The sequence below is a fragment of the Melanerpes formicivorus genome, unplaced genomic scaffold (assembly GCF_026170545.1).
Source record: "Melanerpes formicivorus ecotype bairdi unplaced genomic scaffold, bMelFor1.0.p_v2 SCAF_14, whole genome shotgun sequence".
Taxonomy (NCBI): Eukaryota; Metazoa; Chordata; class Aves; order Piciformes; family Picidae; genus Melanerpes; species Melanerpes formicivorus.
Window position 1 is genome coordinate 17165939 of NW_027142366.1, and position 21727 is coordinate 17187665.

General features: G+C 49.6%; 1 protein-coding gene across 2 annotated transcripts in view; it reads left to right on the plus strand.

The window, feature by feature from the left end:
- Positions 1–21408, plus strand: part of GTF3C1 (general transcription factor IIIC subunit 1) — a 55920-nt gene extending 34512 nt beyond the window's left edge. For both annotated transcript variants that reach the window (XM_068147213.1, XM_068147214.1), the window contains exons 23-37: positions 350–535; positions 1632–1789; positions 1911–2053; positions 2987–3068; positions 4567–4679; positions 6301–6363; positions 6785–6878; positions 7852–8024; positions 8790–9074; positions 10376–10629; positions 12930–13216; positions 13748–14384; positions 16889–16928; positions 18587–18779; positions 21030–21408. In XM_068147213.1, the coding sequence (XP_068003314.1) occupies positions 350–535; positions 1632–1789; positions 1911–2053; positions 2987–3068; positions 4567–4679; positions 6301–6363; positions 6785–6878; positions 7852–8024; positions 8790–9074; positions 10376–10629; positions 12930–13216; positions 13748–14384; positions 16889–16928; positions 18587–18779; positions 21030–21251 (2930 nt within the window). In that variant the 3' untranslated portion in view covers positions 21252–21408. The remainder of the gene's footprint in view (positions 1–349; positions 536–1631; positions 1790–1910; positions 2054–2986; positions 3069–4566; positions 4680–6300; positions 6364–6784; positions 6879–7851; positions 8025–8789; positions 9075–10375; positions 10630–12929; positions 13217–13747; positions 14385–16888; positions 16929–18586; positions 18780–21029) is intronic.
- The last annotated feature ends 319 nt before the right edge of the window (positions 21409–21727 follow it).

Sequence of the window (21727 nt, forward strand, 5' to 3'; positions counted from 1 at the left end):
GTGCAGTTTGCAGAGGGCCTGGAGGGACCAATGTTTTGTACAGCTGAGCACTGTTACAACTGCACAGCCTCGCACTGAGGACGAGGAAATAATTCAGGCTGAATACAAAACTTCAGTTCCTTTGTTTGTGCCCTAGACTTGCTGATCTCTTGATGCTTCCCTAGTTATGTGGGATTTTGTTTTGTGAGCTGCTGAGGAAGTGGCATGAGATGATAGGACTAAGAAAGGGCAAGTCTGAGAGGGCTCCCGTCTTTTAATAGACTGAAACTCTGGCATTTGCTCTGTATGCCTTAATCTCAGAGAATGTAACTGCTGTAAGGCTCCACTCCTGTAATATGTGTCATTTTAGGTAGCAACATTAATATTTTGAGAGAAGCAAAGAGAGGATCTGAGTCACTTGTCCAGAAAGAGGAATGTGTTGAAATAACTAAAGAACCAACCCAGGATCGAACCAAACGAGTGAGAGGTGGAAAAAGCCAAAAGAGGAAAAGGCTCAAGAAAGACACTGGGAAGAAGACAAGGAAGAAGAAGAAAGGCAAGTAACTGAAGAGCAGCACTCTTGCACAGGCCTGCTGGAAGCTCCTTTAGGGAAGCTAACGTGACTGTCACAGTGGGAAATGGAAACTTCTTGGTCACCTCTTTGGATTTCCTCTTTCAGCCAAGAGTTTCTGATGTCCTGGAGCTGTATTCAAGCTCTGGAGGAAAACCACAGCAGGCTGCTCCCAGGGTGTGACTTGTGATTGCAGTACTGTACTGTGCAAAGGAATTCTAATTGTGTCTGTGCCAGATCAGCTCTGTGCAATTCACCAGCAGCTTCTGATAGCTGGTTTAAAGATTCTCCATCATCAGTTAGCTTGCTAGCCAAAGGCTTGGGGATTCTCCATCATCAGTTAGCTTGCTAACCAAAGGCTTGGGGATTCTCCATGCTCAGTTAGCTTGCTAACCAAAGCCTTGGGGATTCTCCATCATCAGTTAGCTTGCTAACCAAAGCCTTGGGGATTCTCCATCATCAGTTAGCTTGCTAACCAAAGCCTTGGGGATTCTCCATCATCAGTTAGCTTGCTAACCAAAGGCTTGGGGATTCTCCATGCTCAGATTGCTAACCCAAGGCTTGGGGATTCTCCATCATCAGTTAGCTTGCTAACCAAAGGCTTGGGGATTCTCCATGCTCAGTTAGCTTGCTAACCAAAGGCTTGGGGATTCTCCATCATCAGTTAGCTTGCTAACCAAAGGCTTGGGGATTCTCCATCATCAGTTAGCTTGCTAACCAAAGGCTTGGGGATTCTCCATGCTCACTTAGCTTGCTAACCAAAGGCTTGGGGATTCTCCATGCTCAGTTAGCTTGCTAACCAAAGGCTTGGGGATTCTCCATGCTCACTTATCTTGCTAACCAAAGGCTTGGAGATTCTCCATGCTCAGTTATCTTGCTAACTAAAGTGCTTGTTTTCTCATTCCTGGGAGAGTTCATACATTTTACTTCCTGAACTGCTCCTTCCTTCCCTGCTTTTGTCTCTCACCCCTACAAGCTCCCCCTGGTGCTGATACTGCCTGTGACAGGGGTTTGAATTAATCAGGGTAGGTCGTGCTGAGTGTCTTCTTTATTTGTTTCCTTTTGTTGCTGGGTTTGTCAGAAGAGGTCTCAGCAGCGAAAAGCAAGAGGCTGCGCTACCACGACGAAGCTGACCAGAGCGCCCTGCAGAGGATGACCAGGCTGCGCGTCACCTGGACGGTGCAGGAGGACAGCCTGCTGATGCTGTGCCGCATCGCCAGTCACGTCCTCAACGCCAAGGTATCTGCTGGACCCCCGGCAGAGAGCTCCTAGCAGCTGAAGGCATCTCAGCACCCCTAGGAATTTCTGACCGTTTTCTATGTAAAAGCTGAAGCTTCAGGGATGTTTCTTCTTCCCACAGGTGAAAGGGCCCTTTGTCCCCTGGCAGGTCGTGCGGGACATCATGCACGCCAGCTTCGAGGAGTCCCTCGACAAAACCTCGCACTCGGTCGGCCGACGAGCTCGCTACATCATCAGGAACCCACAGACCTATCTCAACTACAAGTAAGAAGGATTCTGTGTTCACAGAACCTCACAGAATGTTAGGGGCTAGAAGGGACCTGGAAAGATCATCCAGTCCAATCCCCCTGCCAGAGCAGGATCACCTAGAGCAGATCACACAGGAACACAGCCAGGTGGGTTTGGAATATCTCCAGAGAGGGAGACTCCACAACCCCTCTGGGCAGCCTGATGCAGTTTTCTGTCACCCTCACAAGGAAAAAACGTTCCCTCCTGTTTCCATGGAACTTCCTATGCCTCAATTTCCACCCATTGCCCCTTGTGCTGTCATTGGGCATCACCCAACAGAGCCTGGCTCCAGCCTCTTGGCACTCAATTCTTCACATCTTTGTAACCAATAATGAGGTCAACCCCTGAGTCTCCTCTTCTCCAAGCTAAAAAGCTCTCGGCTCCCTCAGTCTCTCCTCATAAGGAAGCTGTTCCACTCCCTTAATCATTTCTGTGGCTCTGTGCTTCACTCTCCCAAGCAATTCCCTGAGGCCCTTTTTGAACTGAGGGGCACAGAACTGGACACAATATTCCAGATGTGGCCTCACCAGGGCAGAGCAGAGGGGAAAGGAGAACCTTTCTTGACCTACTAACCACAGCCCTCCTAATCCACCCCAGAACAGCATTGGCCTTCTTGGCCACCAGAGCACATGCTGGCTCCTGGTCAACCTCCTATCCACTAGGACCCCCATGTCCTTTTCCCATTCACTGCTCTCCAGCAGGTCAGTCCCCTACCTATACCATGGTGTTGTTCTTTTACTACAGGCTAAATTCTCCTGAAGTTCAATGAAGAGAAGTGGTCCTTCTGTGTTTTTGTCTTGTTTCATGTGACTTACAAATACCAACTTCTTTCCACCCTAGTGCTTCCCCCTTGTATTGAAGAGGGGAAACTTCATTTATGTTGAGCACCTTCACTTGTGTCTGTTGTAGAGTTTGCCTTGCTGAGGTTTACCAAGATAAAGCCCTCACAGAAGAGTTCATGAATAGAGAAAACAATTATGAAGATCCCCAGGTAAGAGGGAAGCATTCTAAAAGGTCACAGAGTGCTTCCTGCTCTTTGGATTCCTGAGTGCTTGCTCTGTTTTGGTTATTGTGATTTCACAGCTTCTCTCCTCTGGATCCTTAAAATAGCATCAGCATTAAAATGCAGCATCACCACTGCTTTGGGAGTGAAGTGGACACAGGCAGCTTCCCAAAGGCACAGCACTGCTGTGCCACCACAATGTTTGTTTTTCAACGTGCTTGTTTATAAACATCCCTGGCTGAGCATCTCTCTGCACTGATTTTATTTCTGTCATCTCCTCAGCCTTGTTACCTGAGCAAGGAAACATTTTTGCTCTGTGTGTTCTTCATTGTTAATTCTGGTTGCATGCTGAAATAACATCTTAGTTTCTGTTGGTGAGTGTGGAAATGGCAGCAAATTTCAGGAGTTATTTCTTTATTTTTCAGCTTTATTATGGCTTAAATCAACTACAATTTCACCTTGAAGAGCTGCTCACACTTTCAGTGCAAAACAATTCCATGTGGGATTGCAAAACTGCCAGAAATGGGCCATTCATGGCAAGATTTTCTGGGGTTTTATCCAGGGATGACAATTGATATTGTTGTCAGAAAACCCCAGCCAGTGCTGTTGGTAGCTTGTGTTTAAACACAGTAGCTGTTCAGTGGTGGGACATTGCTGAAATGTGTCCCCATCCCCAAGGTCTGCCTTTGGAAGCAAGTGAAATATCTGTTCCCAGAGAGACAGAGGGAGAAACCTGTTCCTCTCATGTAATAGGTGTCCTCCAAACAGACTTAATGGAGAACATGATAAAGCCTCTGAAGGGTATGAAGAGAAACAAAGACTCAGCAGAAGCTTAAACAAAGCTCTAGCAAGAGATCTTACACTGCTAATTCAGTGCAATTGGTGCAGTAAATCAGCACCATGGGGCAGTTCTGATTCACTCTTGTGTGTGATCATAGAATCAATAAGGTTGGAAAAGACCTCAGAGATCATCCAGTCCAACCTATCACCCAACACCTCATGACTAACTAAACCATGGCTTCAACTGCCACAGCCAATCCTTTTTTGAACACCTCCAGGGATGGTGACTCCACCACCTCCCTGGGCAGCACATTCCAATGGCCAATTACCCTTTCTGGGAAGAACTTTCTCCTCACCTCCAGCCTAAACCTCCCTTGGTGCAGCTTCAGACTGTGTCCTCTTGCTCTGGTGCTGGTTGCCTGGGAGAAGATACCAACCCCCACCTGGCTACAACCTCCCTTCAGGTAGTTGTAGACAGCAATAATGTCTCCCCTGAGCCTCCTCTTCTCCAGGCTAGACAACCCCAGCTCCCTCAGCCTCTCCTCAGAGGGCTTGTGCTCGAGGGGTTGTGTTGTACTGTTCCTGACTTGATAATCCAAACCAAGCTCTTTCTAATAGAATTTTCCATGAATGTTTTAAAAGTAGAGAGTCTTTTCCCACTCCAAGAAATTGAGGTTGGTAACATTTCTCCCTCTTCTTCCCTAAGGTGTGTGCAAAGGAGTTTAAAGAGTTTGTGGAAAGACTGAAGGAGAAATTCAGTTCGACCCTGGGGAATCCTAAACTCGAGATTCCTGATACGTTGCAGGAGCTCTTTGCCAGGTATTTATGGTTGGTGCTTTTGACTCTGCACATGGGCTGAGACAGTGAGAGGAGGGCAGAGCTCTTCTCTGCTGTGCATGATTTGAGAGGCAATGGCTTTTAGCTGGAAGAGGGCAGATTTAAGACCAGAGATTAGGAAGAAATTCTTAACAGTTAGGGTGGAGTGATGCTGAAACAGGTTGCCCAGGAAGGTTGTGGATGCCCTCTTGTGAGAGACTAAATCTCACACAGCAATACTTAAAAGAACTGAGTCTCTTTCCCTCTCTGGACTGAGACATCCCTCCCTGGAGGTGTTCAAGGCCAGGTTGGATGAGGCCTTAAGGAACCTGGGCTGGTGGGAGGTGTCTGTGTCCACGGCAGGGGGTTTGGAACTGGATGATCATAGTATCATTCAGGGTTGGAAGGGACCACAAGGATCATCTAGTTCCAACCCCCCTGCCATGGGCAGGGACACTCCACACTAGATCAGGCTGGCCAGAGCCTCATCCAGCCTGGGCTTAAACACCTCCAGGGACAGGGCCCCAACCACCTCCCTGGACAACCCATTCCAGGGCTTCACCACTCTCATGGGGAAGAACTTCCTCCTCACCTCCAGCCTGAATCTCCCCACCTCCAGCTTCATTCCATTCCCCCTAGTCCTATCACTGCCTGAGATCCTGAGAAGTCCTTCCCCAGCCTTCCTGTAGGCCCCCTTCAGATCCTGGAAGGCCACAATTAGGTCACCTTGGAGCCTTCTCTTCTGCAGACTGAACAGCAGTCTGAACAGATCTTGAAGGTCCCTTCCAACCCAACCCATTCTGTGATTTGTACTCTCAGCATCAGAAGAAGTTTCAGTAAACACAACCACCAATGTAGTTTTCAAATCCATCCTTTCTAAACACATAGAACTGGGTTTAAGTCATCCACACAAACCTTGCTTATTTTAAACCATTCCCATCTCCCTAAATAAGGGCTTTCAAACCAGAAATTCACTCTGTTGGCTTCTCATAAAGCATTAGCTCCTCAGTTTTGCTGATAGAGCTGCTGGTACTTGGGTGGAACATTTTAATGCAACAGAAGACTTCCCTTTACCACTTTGCAGCTTAGCTGGCCCTGTTTTTTATCACAGTTGGTAGCTGGTTGCACAGCTAGATTATCTCAGTGCTGCTAAAGCTGTTGCTACAGAAGAGCTGTGCTGAGCTTTGTATAGCATTCTCCAGCCCCAGGGCCTCAGGGGTTTATTTGTGGTGAATAACATTTAGAGAGAAATGTGAAAACCTAGGCCTCAAAGCATTCTATGATGACAAATTTAGCACCTTTGTAGAGTTTCTTACTTCGGGAAGAGCTGCACAGTACAGTGGAAGTGCTGCCTACGGGAACTGGGAGCCCAACAGAACAGCGAATCCATCCAGCTCTGTGCTGTCTCCTTGTCAGTGGACACCTCAGTGAAGTGAAGGAGATTGATCTGAACAGGTCTTTTAATTTTTGACACTTGTGCTGAGGGCTGCTGGAGCAGAGTTCCCTGTGCCGTTTCAACACTTGCCTTATTAGCAGCTGCACTTGTCAGCCCCTGGGTTTCGTGGCTGATATCACAGAGTGTCACTTTTCCTGCAGTATTTTCCCTTTCCCTTCCCTTAACTAGATTTCGAGTTCTGGCCATTGGAGAAGACAGGAATCAGCACACAAAGGAGGACAGTCTGAACAGGTAAGTAGCAGAAGCACTGCTTTTAGCACTGCAGTGCCACGGCACCCCTCACAGATGTGAAAGTCTTATATAAGGCTTTAATTCAGTGCTGTTTTCAACCTAAGGACAACAGTGTGTGGTTTCTATGTGGGTGTTGTATCATAAAAAGAGGAGATGTGATCAGAGAGCTTTGTCATGTGTCAGGTTATCTGAACTGATCCAAAAATTCAGGGTGGAAGTCAGAGAAAATGTGATGGGCTCCTTTAGATGAATGATCCTCAGCTGTAGTGATCTCTGGCCTTAATGCTTCCATTTCAGAAGCAGGTGATTAAGTCTGTGTGATTGTATGTATGTTTGGATGAATTTTGTGCTACCTCAGTAGTTTGGTAGCTCATGCTCAAAACTCTCCATGAATTAACTCTTTTCTTCTTTAATCTTGCAGTGTCTATGATATCCATTTCCTAGTGCTGCAGAATCTGATTCAGAGCACGTTGGCACTCTCAGATAGCCAGATGAAATCTTGCCAGTCACTTCAGGTACAGTACCTGGACCAAACTTCATTGATCATACAATCACAGACTCATTCAGGTTGGGAAAGACCTTTAAGATCATTGAGTCCAACCATCAACCTAACACTGCCAAGTCCACCACTGAACCATGTCTCTCAACACCAGGCCTCCACATGGTCACACACCCCTAATGAGATTCTCCTTCCTACCTTGATAATATGCCCAGAAACTTAGATTTGTATCCTTTCTGTGGGAATTATTACCTTCTGCCTCTAGGAAATCACAGAATGTTAGGGGCTGGAAGGGACCTTGAAAGATTATCTAGTCCAACCCCTGCCAGGGCAGCATCACCTGGCAGTTTTTCAGCATGTTGCTTTTACTCTCTGAGGATGAGATTGGAAGATGTAAGGTTGAAGCAATCCCCAACAGCCTTGTGAAATAAACTCCACATCCCTTCCACTGGGTCAGACATGATTTAGTGCCCACTGGAGCCATTGGAATGATGTGTTGGAATGAGGAGATACCATAATGGCAATCCTAATACCCAGCTGACACTGGTGTTGGGGAGTCTCTCCTTCAGTGCTGGACCACAAAAATTCTTCATTTATCAGTCAGGCACTTAAGAAAGGTAAAAGTTCAAAGGGAATATATCTGACCAGCAGGCAGGAGTGGAGCCTAGAAAGCCAAGCTCATAGAAGCAAGGTGTTCCTGCTGAAATGATGGGAAGAATCAACCAAAAGGTGTTGCAGATGAGCATTTCTCCATGTCTCATTCTGAAGGGAGCCTGACCCCATTTTGAACATCAGGTGTTCTCTGATGTGTGGTTAATGTAATTGGCATTCAGCATGGACAGCCTGCAGGCCCAGGAGAGGACTGCAGCAGTGTCGTGCAGTAAATGTCAGTGTGCTAGGAGCTCCAGCTTCACTTAGTGAAGGTGAAGCTCAAGCTGCTGAGTCTGGCAGTGGATTCCAGAGCTAACTCTGCCTCTTCCTTTCTGCAGACCTTCCGTCTGTACCGGGAGTACCAGGACGATGTCCTCCTGAAGGCCTTCCTGGAGTGCCAGAAGCGGAGCTTGGTCAACCGCCGGCGCGTCAGCCACACGCTGGGCCCCAAGAAGAGCAGGGCGCTGCCCTTTGTGCCCATGTCCTATCAGCTCTCCCAGAGCTACTACAGGTGGGTGTCAGGAAGGCCACTCTCTGTGTCTGAGCAAATCAAAAAAGTGTGAAGGAAAACATACAAAGCACAAAGAACCTACCCCCAGGGCAGGAAGGGTTCTTTACCATGAGGGTGGTGGAACACTGGAACAGGTTGCCCAGGGAGATGGTTGAGGCTCGACAGGGCTCTGGGCAACCTGATCTAGTTGAGGATGTCCCTGCTTAGTGCAGAGGGGTTGGATTGGATGACCTTTGGAGGGTCCTTCCAACCCAGACCATTCTATGATTCTGTGAAAGTAAAATGTCTGTATTTTAGCCTGTGGTGTGGTCAGCAGTTAGGGAATGGGGCTGAGCTTGCTAGGCAAGGACATATGCAGAAAGGAGGAGAGGCAGCACCAAAGTTACAGAGGTTCTGGAAAGGTTGAGGACCTTTACCACTCTGGTCATTCTGGTGGTTGCTTGTTCACTTCTCCTCTGCAGTGACTTTGTGCTGCAGTGTATCTGAGCGTTGGAGGGGGAGGAGGAGAGTTGAACTATAAGTGCCATTCGGTGCTCAGGCAGAAGGTGACATCTTTGCTTTGTGTTTGCCATGTAGCACCTGACCTTTACACAGTGCATAAGCACCTAATGTTCTGCAGCTAGTAAGAGGACTGGGAAAGCAGGTGCAGAAGGTGCTGGGTCACCAGCTCTTGCACCTGTTTGCCTGCTCTGTGCTACCAAGGGTCTGCAGCAAAGAGCAGTCTGAGTAACTTTTGTGCCTCTCTGCATTTGTCTTCTTGTCCAGAGTGTTCACGTGGCGGTTTCCCAGCACCGTCTGCACAGAGTCCTTCCAGTTCCTTGAGAAGCTCAAGGATGCTGAAAGATCAGACCAGCCAGATAGCTTCTCCTTTAAAGATCAAGAGAACGAGCCATCAGAGGGCATGGTTGCATTTCCCATGGATGGACCTGGTGGCCAGTGCGCAGCGATGCTTTCTCTCTTCTCCCTGGGACTCGTGTCTGTCAGTGTGAGGATCCCAGAGCAGATAGTGGTGGTGGACAGCAGCATGGTGGAAAATGAAGTCATAAAAAGGTAAACACTGTTATTTCTGTTGGTAAATACAGTCTGGGGATAACTTGAGGGAAATTGGGCAGAGGCTGGCACTTCCAGCACTGCATTGTGGTGTGTTTTACTGGGATGTGGTTCAGTTTCTGAGGGAGCATTCTGAAGGTTTAATGGCACTTCAGTGCAGGTTGTCACAGCCCTGGACTGCGACATGTAAATTGCTGGGCTCTGCTGCCATCAGAGCTCCTGTGGAAAGGAGCAGTGTGGCTAGGTGAGCATTTCACCAAGGCAAAAACTGAGAAGGATTAGCAGCAAGGTTTCAGCTTTAGCACTGAAGCCTGTCTCCACAGTGCTGCCTCTGGGTATTGTCTCCTCTTTGATTTGTTTTTAAGCCTCCAGTAATTGCCTAGCACTGAAATTGAAGCTCTCTCCCCAGGCAGTCTAATCCTGTCAGCAGTTATCCTAACAATCATTATGTGTTTGCTCTGGCTGTAGCTTCCTGTTGTCTCCACACATGGAAAATCTTTTGTTCCCTTTCTCTTTAGAGCAGCTTATTACCTATGTGAAGATTGTTATCACAGTCCTCCCCCCACAATATGCTGCTCTTGCTTGTGGTTTTGGTGTGGTGTTCATGTTACCCAGCTTTCTCTCTCATTTTCCTCTGCACTCAACTGTGATGTCAAAAACCAAATGCCATGCTGTTGCTGGCAGGTCTGTGCCAATGACATCAAGTTATGGAGGTGATGTAACTGTTGATGACAGCCCCCTCTCCCCCCCAAATAAGGGGCAACCAAATCCCCCAGTGCAGAGTCTGTAATTCTTCTTTTCTCCCTTAAAATAGTCTGCCCTATACTGCAGCATCTCTTCTGGTCTCAGCCTTTGTGCTCTGCCAGATGTTCCCTCAGAATCAAGACCTTTAAGATCATTGAGTCCAACCATTCTCTAACTCTACCAAGGCTGATGTTTGGTATCCCTCAGCCCCACACCTCTGTCTCTTTTTAATCATCTCCAGGGGTGGGGATTCGACCACCTCCCTGAAGAGACTGCTGAACTGAAGGGGTTCAGCACTCTACACTCAGATATTTGGGGATCATTTCAACACAGAGAGTTTCCTTTTCCAGGGACCTTCAGCATATTCTCTTTCCTGTAGTTTCTTGCTGTCAGCACTTCAAATCACACTGCTATGGCCACAGCCACAGCTGTTGCTGACTGAACAGCAGAATGCAGAGGAGCTTCTGTCCTTGCTCTGCTGGCTGCAATGAGTCACTGTCTTATTTTGGCAAACAAAGAGGCTTAACAAACCAAGCAAACACCTGTGTGTGCTGCAGTTTGGGAAAAGAAGGGCTTGAGGATGAGGAGGAGGAGGAGGATGACCTCGATGATGGCTCTGGAGGCAAAAGGAGGATAGAGGTGAAAGCTCGCCAGGCGTCTCACACCAACTACTTGCTGATGAGAGGCTACTACGCCCCCGGGATCGTCAGCACGCGGAACCTCAGCCCCAGCGACAACATCGTGGTCAACGCCTGCCAGGTGAAGGTGAAGCTGCGCTCAGCACCGCTGCCAGGAAGGCTCAGCCCTCCAGGTTAGTTCCTCTTTGGCCTAACTTGCACAGGAGTGGGTTGCAGCAGGAAAAGCAGAGAGCTCATCAGCTGAGGAGCTGCTCTGGACAAAGCCTCTGCATGGGAACCGTCTTTGTTCGTTGCAGGTGCAGCTAGAATAGAATAGAATTAACCAGGTTGGAAAAGACCTTTGAGATCATCCACTCCAACCTATCACCCAACACCATCTGATCAACTAAACCATGGCACCAAGGGCCTCATCCAGGCTCTTCTTAAACACCTCCAGGGATGGGGACTCTACCACCTCCCTGGGCAGCACATTCCAGTGGCCAATCTCTCTTGCTGGGAAGAACTTCTTCCTCACCTCCAGCCTAGACCTCCCCTGGCACAGCTTGAGACTGTGTCCTCTTGTTCTGGTGCTGGCTGTCTGGGAGAAGAGACCAGCCCCCAGCTGGCTCCAACCTCCCTTCAGGGAGTTGGAGAGAGCAAGAAGGTCTCCCCTGAGCCTCCTCTTCTCCAGGCTAAACAACCCCAGCTCCCTCAGCCTCTCCTCCCAGGGCTGTGCTCCAGACCCCTCCCCAGCTTTCTTGCCCTTCTCTGGACACCTTCCAGCAAGTCAACATCTTTCCTAAACTGAGGAGCCCAGAACTGGACACAGTTGGCCTTGTTCAACTTTCCTTTCCCCATGAAAGCAAACAGGTGGTTGACTTAAAGAGGCACTTGTCAGTAACAACTCCCTGCCTGCATTTCTTGCTGTCTGAAACTATTAACCCAAAGAGCAAGTCTGGCCTCTGCACTCTTATCCCTTCTCCAGGATGGTCTTTAGTCCTTCCTGCGACTTCAGCAACTGTGTTATGTCACACTCAAGCTTTCTCCTCTGTAAAGGGAAAAGAAAGTCTTACAGAGCTCCTTGCATTCACATTGACTGAGAATCAGAGAACTGCTTTGGTTGGAAAAGATCTTTTCAAATCATCAAGTCCAAGTTCCTGCAGTAGTGGTGTCCAGTCTCTGGCCCTTTTCCTGCACTAATTGAAACGTTTTGGTAATAATTACAGCTTGAATATTTGTGTTTGATCAGCACTCCCCCTTCAAGGGGCTGGAGCACCTCTCCTACAAGGACAGGCTGAGGGAGCTGAGGATGTTCAGCCTGGAGAAGAGGAGGCTCCAGGAAGACCTAATAGCAGTCTTCCAGTACCTGAAGGGGGCTACAAGGAGGCTGCAGAGGGACTGTTTCCACAGGCCTGCAGTGATAGGGCAGTGGTTTGAAATGAGAGGAGATTCAGGTTAGATGTTAAGAGGAAATTCTTTACCATGAGGGTGGTGGAACACTAGAACAGATTGGTCAGGGAGGTAGTTGAGGCCCCATTCTTGGAGATATTCAAGGTCAGGGCTCTGGGCAACTTGATCTGGTGGAAGATGTCCCTGCTGACTGCAGGAGGGTTGGACTAGATGACCTTTGGAGGTCCCTCTATGTTTCTATGTAGCTGGGAAGGCCTTTAGCTGTTCAGCTCTTCAGCTGGTGCTGTCCATGCCCACTCCTGCTGCAGTTGTGGCAGAGGTAAAGTGTCCTATCTCTGCTGCCACACACACCTTCCAGGTCTGCTGTCAGCTCTTTACAGTTGTTCTCATTTTGACTTGGCATCTTGTTTGACAGCCATGTGAGTGTCCCAGCAGGCAGGACACAAAGGCAGCTGCAGATAAACAGGTGGGGAGCAGGTAAGAACAGTGCCACAGCTGCCCTCTGCTCACCCAGGCCTGGAGAAGGCGTTAGGCTGCTTCAGCTTCTGGGTAGTCTGTGCAGTGGGGCACAGGTTTGTGCAGTGAGGGACCCAAACACAGATGCTTTCTTGCTGCTAGAGTAAGGCATTGACAGCTTGTAGTTGACACCAGATTTGGTCAACAGACTTCTGCCATGGATCAGCTGCTTGACAGTTTTTGATGGGTAGAACCTCCATAGCATTTCCTTGTCCTGTCACTTGGTCTTAAGACTTCCAGGAAAAAGGAGAGGATTCCCTCTAACTCAGAGCTAAGCTGGCCTGCCCAATGTTAGAGAGAATACCACTAAGTCTGTGCTGTCTTTCAGCAATGCCTCAGTGAGCTGGGAGGGTAAACCTAGCTCTTCCTCTGCAGGTCTTTTCAGAGACAAATCTGTAAGGCACAGGGATGAAAGGAAACCGCAGCAATAAAGATGGAAAAGTGAGCTCTGTCATGGGAGGAGTCTAGAACACTTCTGATCTGTCTCAGAATAGTTCTCTTCCTGGAGTCTGTCACACAGTAACAACTGCTTCACAGCTTGCACCCTTGGGTCTTATTTGCTCTGCAGTTGCTTCTCTGCTTGATACCATGGCTGTGGGACTCTCCTGCCTCCCCGAAAGTTTCACCAGGCTGATAAAAATCCAAGAAGAAAACTACAAGATGGAAGGGTTTCTTCAGGAGTGTAGGGAAGGCTATGGCTACAGCCCCAGGGATGTGGCTGCTGTGCTGGAGATCCGTGAGGCCATCGAGGCCACCTCCCACTTTGGGATTTGCAGAGCTGAGCTGAGCCAACGCTTCTGCAGCTACGAGGAGGTGGAGCCTGAACGCACCCGGAGCTTGCAGCAGTACCTTCAGGTGGGTGTGCAGCCAGCTGCTTTCTCTACAGTACTGTTTACATGCTTGGTATTTCTCTTGAACAGGACCATCTTGTAGGCTGTAGGAAGCCAACAGAAATTGAGCAGAGCTATTATCATCATGATGATGATGCAACAGATGACAAACCAATACCTGACAGTGATCTCGTCTCCATGGCGGGAGGGCCAGAAATGCAAGCAGCACTTAGTCAAAGATAGGAATGAGCTGTTCCAGAGACCTGGAGGTGCCAACTGTCACCTTTGGAAGCAGAATGCTCTTTCCAGGTTACATTTTCACTTCCTTTAAGCTGAACAGAAATGCTTGTGATGTTATTTCAGAGGAGTTTAAGGGGTAAAACATCTTTTCAGCTCCAGTGCAGCAGGAGAGAAAACCTGATGTCCCCCTGACATCTCCCTTTTTCTTTGCTGCTGCTGTGTGTTTGAACTGACATTTCCCAGTGAAAGCTCCTGAGATGATTTTTGTGGGGTTTATTTTTGTTCTTTTGGGTTGTTTGTGGGTTTTTTTTTGCAGGACCTTGTTGACATGCAGCAGGTTTTAGAAGTAGGAGGCCATGCTGTCAGACTGGTTGCCATAGTGTTCGCCAAGCCGTGGCTATTACATTCAGTGTGTCTGAAGAATAAAGCAGAAGACTCTGATCAGCAGGATGCAGACACCACTCTCCCAGATGTACAACAGGATTGCCTGCCAACAGAACCAAAGAAAGGAGAGGAATGCTCCAGAGAGGAGGAGCAGCTGGGAGAAGACACAGATGAAGAACCCCCAAGGAAGAGATGCAAGACTCTAAACGAGGTCCTTCAAGATGGCAATCAGCTCTGCCAGGGTCCACAGAGCAGTTTGGAAGGTGCAGATGAAAATAACTTTGATGCAGATGGGAGTGATCCTGTTACAATGAAGGAACCTCCAGTTGTGGATGAGGAAGCAGAGCAGGCAGGACATGGAGCTGAGGAGCCAGCGTGTCCTCCAGAGGCTGCCAAGGTGGATGCTTACGAAGAACATGGAAAAGCTGCTTTTGAGGACAAAGAACCTGAAGTGGAGAGTGATGAGCTCAGCACTGAGCACAGCAAACAGGTCCCTAGCCTTGAACAATCAGCCAGTGAGCAAGAGGATGATCTTTCCTACTTACAAGAGAGCCCAGGGGTCTCTAAAGGTACGTAAAAGCACTGCCCAACAACTAGAGCCTGGCTCATCTGCAGCTGATCCCAAACAGGGAGCTGCATTCCATAAGCAAATATTGGATTCTTTATGAAGCTGTACCAGAGAGAGAGGTTCTCATTTCTCTGCAGAGAGACCTGGACAGGCTGGACAGATGGGCAGAATCCAACAGCAGGAGATTGAACACATCCAAGTGCCAGGTTCTGCACATTGGCCACAGCAACCCCATGCAGTGCTACAGGCTGGGGACAGAGTGGCTGAGAGCAGCCAGGCAGAGAGGGCCCTGGGGGTACTGGTTGATGGTAGGCTGAACATGAGCCTGCAGTGTGCCCAGGTGGCCAAGAGGACCAATGGCATCCTGGCCTGCATCAAGAACAGTGTGGCCAGCAGGAGCAGGGAGGTCATTCTGCCCCTGTACACTGCACTGGTTAGGCCACACCTCGAGTCCTGTGTCCAGTTCTGGGCCCCTCAGTTTAGGAAGGAGGTTGACTTGCTGGAGGGTGTCCAGAGAAGGGCAACGAAGGTGGTGAGGAGCTTGGAACACAGCCCTGTGAGGAGAGGCTGAGGGAGCTGGGGCTGCTTAGCCTGGAGAAGAGGAGACTCAGGGGTGACCTTATTGCTGTCTACAACTACCTGAAGGGAGGTTGTAGCCAGGCAGGGGTTGGTCTCTTCTCCCAGGCAGCCAGTACCAGAACTAGAGGACACAGTCTCAGGCTGCGCCAGGGGAGGTTCAGGCTAGATGTTAGGAAGAAGTTCTACACAGAAAGAGTGATTGCCCATTGGAATGGGCTGCCTGGGGAGGTGGTGGAATCACCATCACTGAAGGTGTTCAGGAGGAGACTTGATGGGGTGCTTGGTGCCATGGGTTAGTTGATTAGGTGGTGTTGGATGATAGGTTGGACACCATGATCTTGAAGGTCTCTTCCAACCTGGTCTGGTCTATTCCTATTCTATTCCTATTCTATTCTATTCTATTCTATTCTATTCTATTCTATTCTATTCTATTCTATTCTATTCTATTCTATTCTATTCTATTCTATTCTATTCTATTCTCACAGACCAAGTGGCATAATGCTACCTGGTCTGGAAGGTCTTGGAGGTTTCACATACAGCAAAGATTCCTTCCTGTGCCTGCTGCTGGAATGTACATGGCTAGCCCGGCACTGTGTTTTCCTTAGAAACTCATCTCCATGTCTTACTCATCTGCAGAAGCACACTTGGCTCTGCAGTTTCTCCTCTCTGGCTTCAGTCCAAAGGCTGGAGAGCTCTAAACCTAGAAAACCCCAGTGCTGCTGGTGTACAGTTCACTAGAATGCCCATGACTGAAGCTGTGAAGTCATTAGGCCGTGCCCCAGAAAGCAGCACATGCCAGTGAGAAGATTAATAGCCTCGTTTGTAACCCAATTTGCCTTCATTTTCATCTCTTTTTTACTGCCAGTTTTCTCTTTTAATAGCTGGTAGTTCTTGCCAAGCTTTCCTTTAAGTAGGTTGTTGGGGATTTGGTTTTGTTTTTATCAGCTCTGATTTCAGGTTGAATCACCAGCTAACTGCTGGGGGGGTTGCCAAGAGGTGCCCTTACCCGCAGTCACAGATGCCAGCTGCCTGTGTCAGTGCAACCTGATCCCCCCAGCACCTCAGAGCCTGGCATTGTTCAGGGGGAAACACTCAGGGCTCTGAGCAACACAGACCTCAGCGCTTCTGAACGTGCCCCTGCTGTGTGCATTGGACTTGCTCTGCTTGTTTGTAACACAGGAGTTAAAAATGGTTGTGTTGTCCAGCAGAGGTCTTGCTGCTGAAGGGGTAACGTGGACCTCAGCCAAAGCTGTTGGCAGCTGGGTGTGGTAGAAATACCCACATGAAGTAATTGTGTACTTAAAGCCCATGACATAATGCATGAGGGAAGCTGCAGGGACAGCTGAAAGCTTGAGTTTCCGTCCTGAAGGCTGCCGCTACTCTGACGTCTGCTCAGCTGCCCTGTGATCACCAGGAGCACTAAGTGAAACCTAAGGGAGGGCTTGAAGAGCAGCGACCCTGCTTGGCTCTGTGTGAGGCTCTGCTCTGTCAGTCCAGAGAGGCTCTGCTCTGTCAGTCCAGAGAGGCTCTGCTCTGTCAGTCCAGAGAGGCTCTGCTCTGTCAGTCCAGAGAGGCTCTGCTCTGTCAGTCCGGAGAGGCTCTGCTCTGTCAGTCCAGAGAGCTGCCTGCTGCTCAGCCACCTCTTTGGGCTTCTAGGAATAAAGCTTGTTGCTGTGATTTGGGAATGGAACCACAAGAAGTGTGGCTGGAGTAGGCAGACGTGGTGGCAAGGTGTGGGAAGAAAGGGCGTGTATGTGTGCAGGCAAAGAGGGCAAGATCAGAGCTCCCTGTGCAGCTGTGGTGTGGTTTGCCTGTGTTGTTTTCTAGCATAAGCTGTTGCATTTTACACCTCAGCCACCTTTCACTTTCCTTCCACCAGATAAAGAGTTTGGGTTAATTAGAACCTCTGTGTTCTTGTCTTTACAGGAAGTTCTCTGACAGATGTATCCCAGGCAGATAAGGACCGGTGAGTGACACAGATGGCTGCAGAATAACTGAACACTGCTGCCAGCAGAAGAGGCATTTGGAGGGCTGGTGGGGAGCAGCTGAGGGAGCTGGGGTTGGTTCACCTGGAGAGAGGAGGCTGAGGGGAGACCTCGTTGCTCTCTACAGCTCCCTGAGAGGAGGCCACAGTGAGGTGTGGGTTGGTCTCTTCTCCCTCATATCAGGTGATAGAAGGAGAGGCAATGGCCTGAAACTGTGCCAGGGGAGGGTTAGGTTTGAGAGGAGGAAAAATGTCTTTGCTGCAAGAGTGGTCAGGGATTGGAAGAAGCTGCCCAGGGAGGTGGTGGAGTCCCCATCCCTGGTGGTGTTCCAGAGCCATGTGGCCATGGGGCTTGGGGACGCGGTTTGGTGGCCATGGTGGGGCTGGGTTGCTGGTTGGACTGGGTGCTCTTGGAGGGCTTTTCCAACCCAAACAATTCCCTGATTCAATTCTGTAACATTGGGAATTATTTGGAACCCCAATTTTCACGCTGTGGTGAACAGCAAGCCCTGACACACCCCACATTGTCCTCCCTTTCTCTTGTTAATGCTGCTTGTGCTCCTATGCGTGCTGAAAACATTTCTCTGGGTACACATTTTTCTCCCCAAAGCCAAGTAGCTTCAAATATCAGAGCAACAAAACTTAGTTTATTTCACAAAGAAATCCAGTGCTAGAAAGTCTCAGGTTCCACTGGTACCCAGGAAAGGCTTGGAGAAACTGCAGGGTGGAAATGAGAACTTGCCTGCAGGGTCTGCCTTTTGACTCCAACTGAAAAAGGAGGAATTTCTCTCCTGTCTGAGCACTGCTGCTGCATGTTGCAGACTGAAGTAGGTCTTGGATAACTTTTGGAGGAGATCAGAGCTTTGGACAGATCAAAAGCTCAGCTTGACAGGGTGCTGGGGCAGCTTGTTTCAACTGGACTATTACCTAGAAAGGCTGGACCAGAGGATCCTTGGGGTCCCTCCCAACCTGGCTTTCTGTGATGCTATGAAAACCTTCCTGCTCATCAAGACTCAGGGTAACTGCTGGGTGCTGTAAGTGCTCCTGGAGAGGTGAACACCTGGTGTGGAATACTCAGCTCTGTGGAACTGTTCAGCACCATCCTGCTCAGAGCAGCTGCAGAACTGACCCCTGGCTGGTCACAGAATCACAGAATGGTTTGGGATGGGAGGGACCCTAAAGATCATCTAGTTCCAACCCCTGTGCTGTGGGCAGGGACACCTCCCACTAGACCAGGCTGCTCACAAGCTCTGTGCAACTTGGCCTTGAGTATTTCCAGGAATGGAGAGTCCACAAGTTCTGAGCAACCTGGGCCAGTTGAATTCACTTAATTTGTAAGTTCTGAGGGGTCTTAGTCTAAACTCCCAGCTGGTTTTCCTCAGAAGGGAGGAAGTTACTGCAAACACTCTGCTCTCTTCGTCAGACTGAACTCAGCTCTTTGTTATATTTGCTGCTTCCTGGATAACTTCATTTGTCGTCCCTGCTGACTGCAGGGGGCTTGGACCAGATGACCCTTCAAGGTCCCCTCCAACCATGAGCAAAGGATGGGTGTTATGCAGAAATGATGATGATGATGATGATGGGAAGAGCTAGCTAGAGGAGTGACTCCTGCCAGAGCTGAACTTCAGCTGTCTTTGCAGGGCCTGCGAGAACGTCTGCTTCATCGGGAGGCCGTGGCGGATCGTGGACGGGAAGCTGAACAAGCCTGTGTGCAAGGGCATGATGGAAGCTGTGCTCTACCACATCATGACCAAGCCAGGCCTCACTCAGGACCTGCTGCTGCAGCACTACCTGGGGGTGCTGCAGCCTGTGGCCGTCCTGGAGATCCTGCAGGTATGTGAGTCACCGCCAGCTGCGTGAGCTTTGCTCCTTCAGCTCCCACAGGGAAGGCAGCAGCTGCTCTGCTGCAGATCCCAGGGAAATGGGAGCGTGGATGAAGCATGGAAAACAACCTTCTGCCTTTAGTGTAAATGAACCAGAGCCAGAGCGAGTCACTGCTCAGTGAGAGGGAGGCAGGGAGCCTGCTTTACTCATGCTTGAAATTGCCATGCTCCCAACTGTAAATCGTCAGCTGGCTCCTGAGCTGGATGTACAGGCAGCTGGAACCCTGCTTGCTTATGGAGAGGGCTGGCTTGGCACAGTCAAGTGTTAAGCTGGGTTGTTCAATGCAGTGTTAATCACCAGGGAGTTCATCTTATTTTTGTTACCTTATGTGCCTTCCAGATGTGGAGTCTGTGATGTAAGAACAGAGTGAAATGTGTCTGTGCTAGACAGTGAAACCTCCTGTCCTGCCAGCCTGCCTACAGACACACCCCCTGCCCTGTGAAACAATACATGGCCACAGGATAGGAGCTCCTGGGGGTTTTCCCCTGTCTTGAAGCTTGATTGCCACCACTGCAAATGGAACTTGGATTTCCCCTTTTTTTATTCCTGTAAGGGTGCACTACCTTTAGGACAGCAGCAACAGTGCAGTCCTGCCCTGAACTCTGCCTTTCCCTACTGCTGCAGTGTTTGTGTGGCTCATGGCCATTTGAAGGCTTGTTGTTGAGCATCCATAGAGGGATGGTAGAGGGAGGTGATTCTCCCCCTCTGCTCAGCTCTGGGGAGACCCCACCTGGAGTACTGCCTCCAGTTCTGGAGCCCCTAGCACATGAGGGATCTGGAGGTGCTGGAAGGTGTCCAGAGAAGGGCCAGGAGGATGAGCAGAGGGCTGGAGCACCTCTCCTATGAGGACAGACTGAAGGAGTTGGGGCTGTTCAGTCTGCAGAAGAGAAGGCTCCCAGGTGACCTCATTGTGGCCTTCCAGTATCTGAAGGGGGCTACAGGAAGGCTGGGGAGGGACTGCTCAGGATCTCAGGCAGTGATAGGACTAGGGGGAATGGAATGAAGCTGGAGGTGGGGAGATTCAGGCTGGAGGTGAGGAGGAAGTTCTTCCCCATGAGAGTGGTGAAGCCCTGGAGTGGGTTGTCCAGGGAGGTGGTTGGGGCCCTGTCCCTGGAGGTGTTTAAGCCCAGGCTGGATGAGGCTCTGGCCAGGCTGATCTAGTGTGGGGTGTCCCTGCCCATGGCAGGGGGGTTGGAACTAGATGATCCTTGTGGTCCCTTCCAACCCTGACTGATACTATGATGCTATGATCCATCCTGTCCCTGTGCCTTCCAGCACAGCTTGTTGGCATGTCCTGTGCCACAGCAGCACTGCCCAGAGCCTGCCTGGGCTCAGGGGACAGGCTTTAGTGGTGGGATGTGCACTGTGGGGCAGCAGTACAGAGTGTAGGCCGTTGCAATGCAAAGACACAAACCCAAGCAGTTCCCTGCAAGTTTTGCAGTCTGGAGAACTGGTCTCTTCTCCCAGGCAATCTGTGACAGAACAAGAGGACACAGTCTCAAGCTGTGCCAGAGGAGGTTTAGGCTGGATGTTAGGAAGAACACAGAAAGAGAGATTGGCCATTGGAATGTGCTGCCCAGGGAGGTGATGGGAGTCACCATCACTGGTGCCATGGTTTAGTTGATTACATGGTGTTGAATGATAGGTTGGACTTGGTGATCTCAAAGGTCTCTTCCAACCTGGTTGACTTGATTTGATTCGATTCTGTTTGGTTCTAAATTCCATTCCCTACCAAAAGATGTGGCAAGAAGTGGGTTTGAAAGCACAGGCAGAGCTTGGATGTGTAAGCTACCAAGTGTTAGTAACTCTGTGAGTGACTGCACACTGGATGTTCTCCGCATACAGAGCACACAAAGTGCCTGCCTGGGTGTTGCTGTGTGATAGATGCCGACCTCTTCTGACCCACAGCTCTGGGATTTACTCCTACCCCAGACTTGAATCATTTGTAGCTGGTCCTGAGCATTGAGATCTGCTGTTCAGCACACCTTGTATCAATAGCCAGACAGTAGCCTGGGTGCAGGAAGTGCCAGGTGAGCATCTGCCCAGCTGTGAGACCTTTATTGTGCTGGGATCTTTGCCAGCTCCATGGACTCAGGTGGGGGTGAAGTGAAGCCACCTCCAGCGTTTCTAGGACAGTGTTCAGCGTGGGGGGGGTTTCAGCACAACCACCCAAGCTAAACTCTGTGAATTTCCCTGCAGGGACTGGAGACTCTGGGTTGCATCAAACGGTTCTACATGACAAAGCCATCCCCGGTGTCGCTCTTCTCTCAGCCAGCTCTGGAAGAGCAGCTCAGCAACCCCAAGCCGAGCGAAACCCCAACCGTGTACTACGAGCCCACCATCGACTGCACGCTCAGGCTGGGAAGAGTGTTCCCCTCTGAAGTGAACTGGAATAAATGGGTGCAGATTATCCCCGTGTAAAAGAGGTAAAGCTGAGCCCTACACAATGGGTTCAGGCTGCAGAGTGTTGAGGGCAGAGCAAATGTTTGTGCTCCATCCTGGTTTTGCTAAGTTATTTATCCTTTTTACTTCGAAATGTATTTATGCTGAGAATAAAGCTTCACCTTCAGGCACAGGAGATGTCTGATCCCACCTGAAGTTTCTACCAATAACTGCAGGTAGTTCACAGCTTCTGCTTTATCCTGTGGGGGTTTCACAGGTCACAGCAAGAACTCCTCTTCCTTTTCCTGCCCCTAAGGCTACTACACTAACAGTTTGCTTTTGTTCTGTTGTACAGCAGCAGGCTCTAAGGTTTGATAACGCTCCTTCAGCTCAGTTGCCCGAAGGTCTGTCGGTATTTTACACACTGGCATTAGTTTATTACCACTGTGCCGGGTGAAGTGGGGACTGTCCCCGGTGCCACAGCACAGCACCACCCTTGTAGAGGCTCTCCGGTG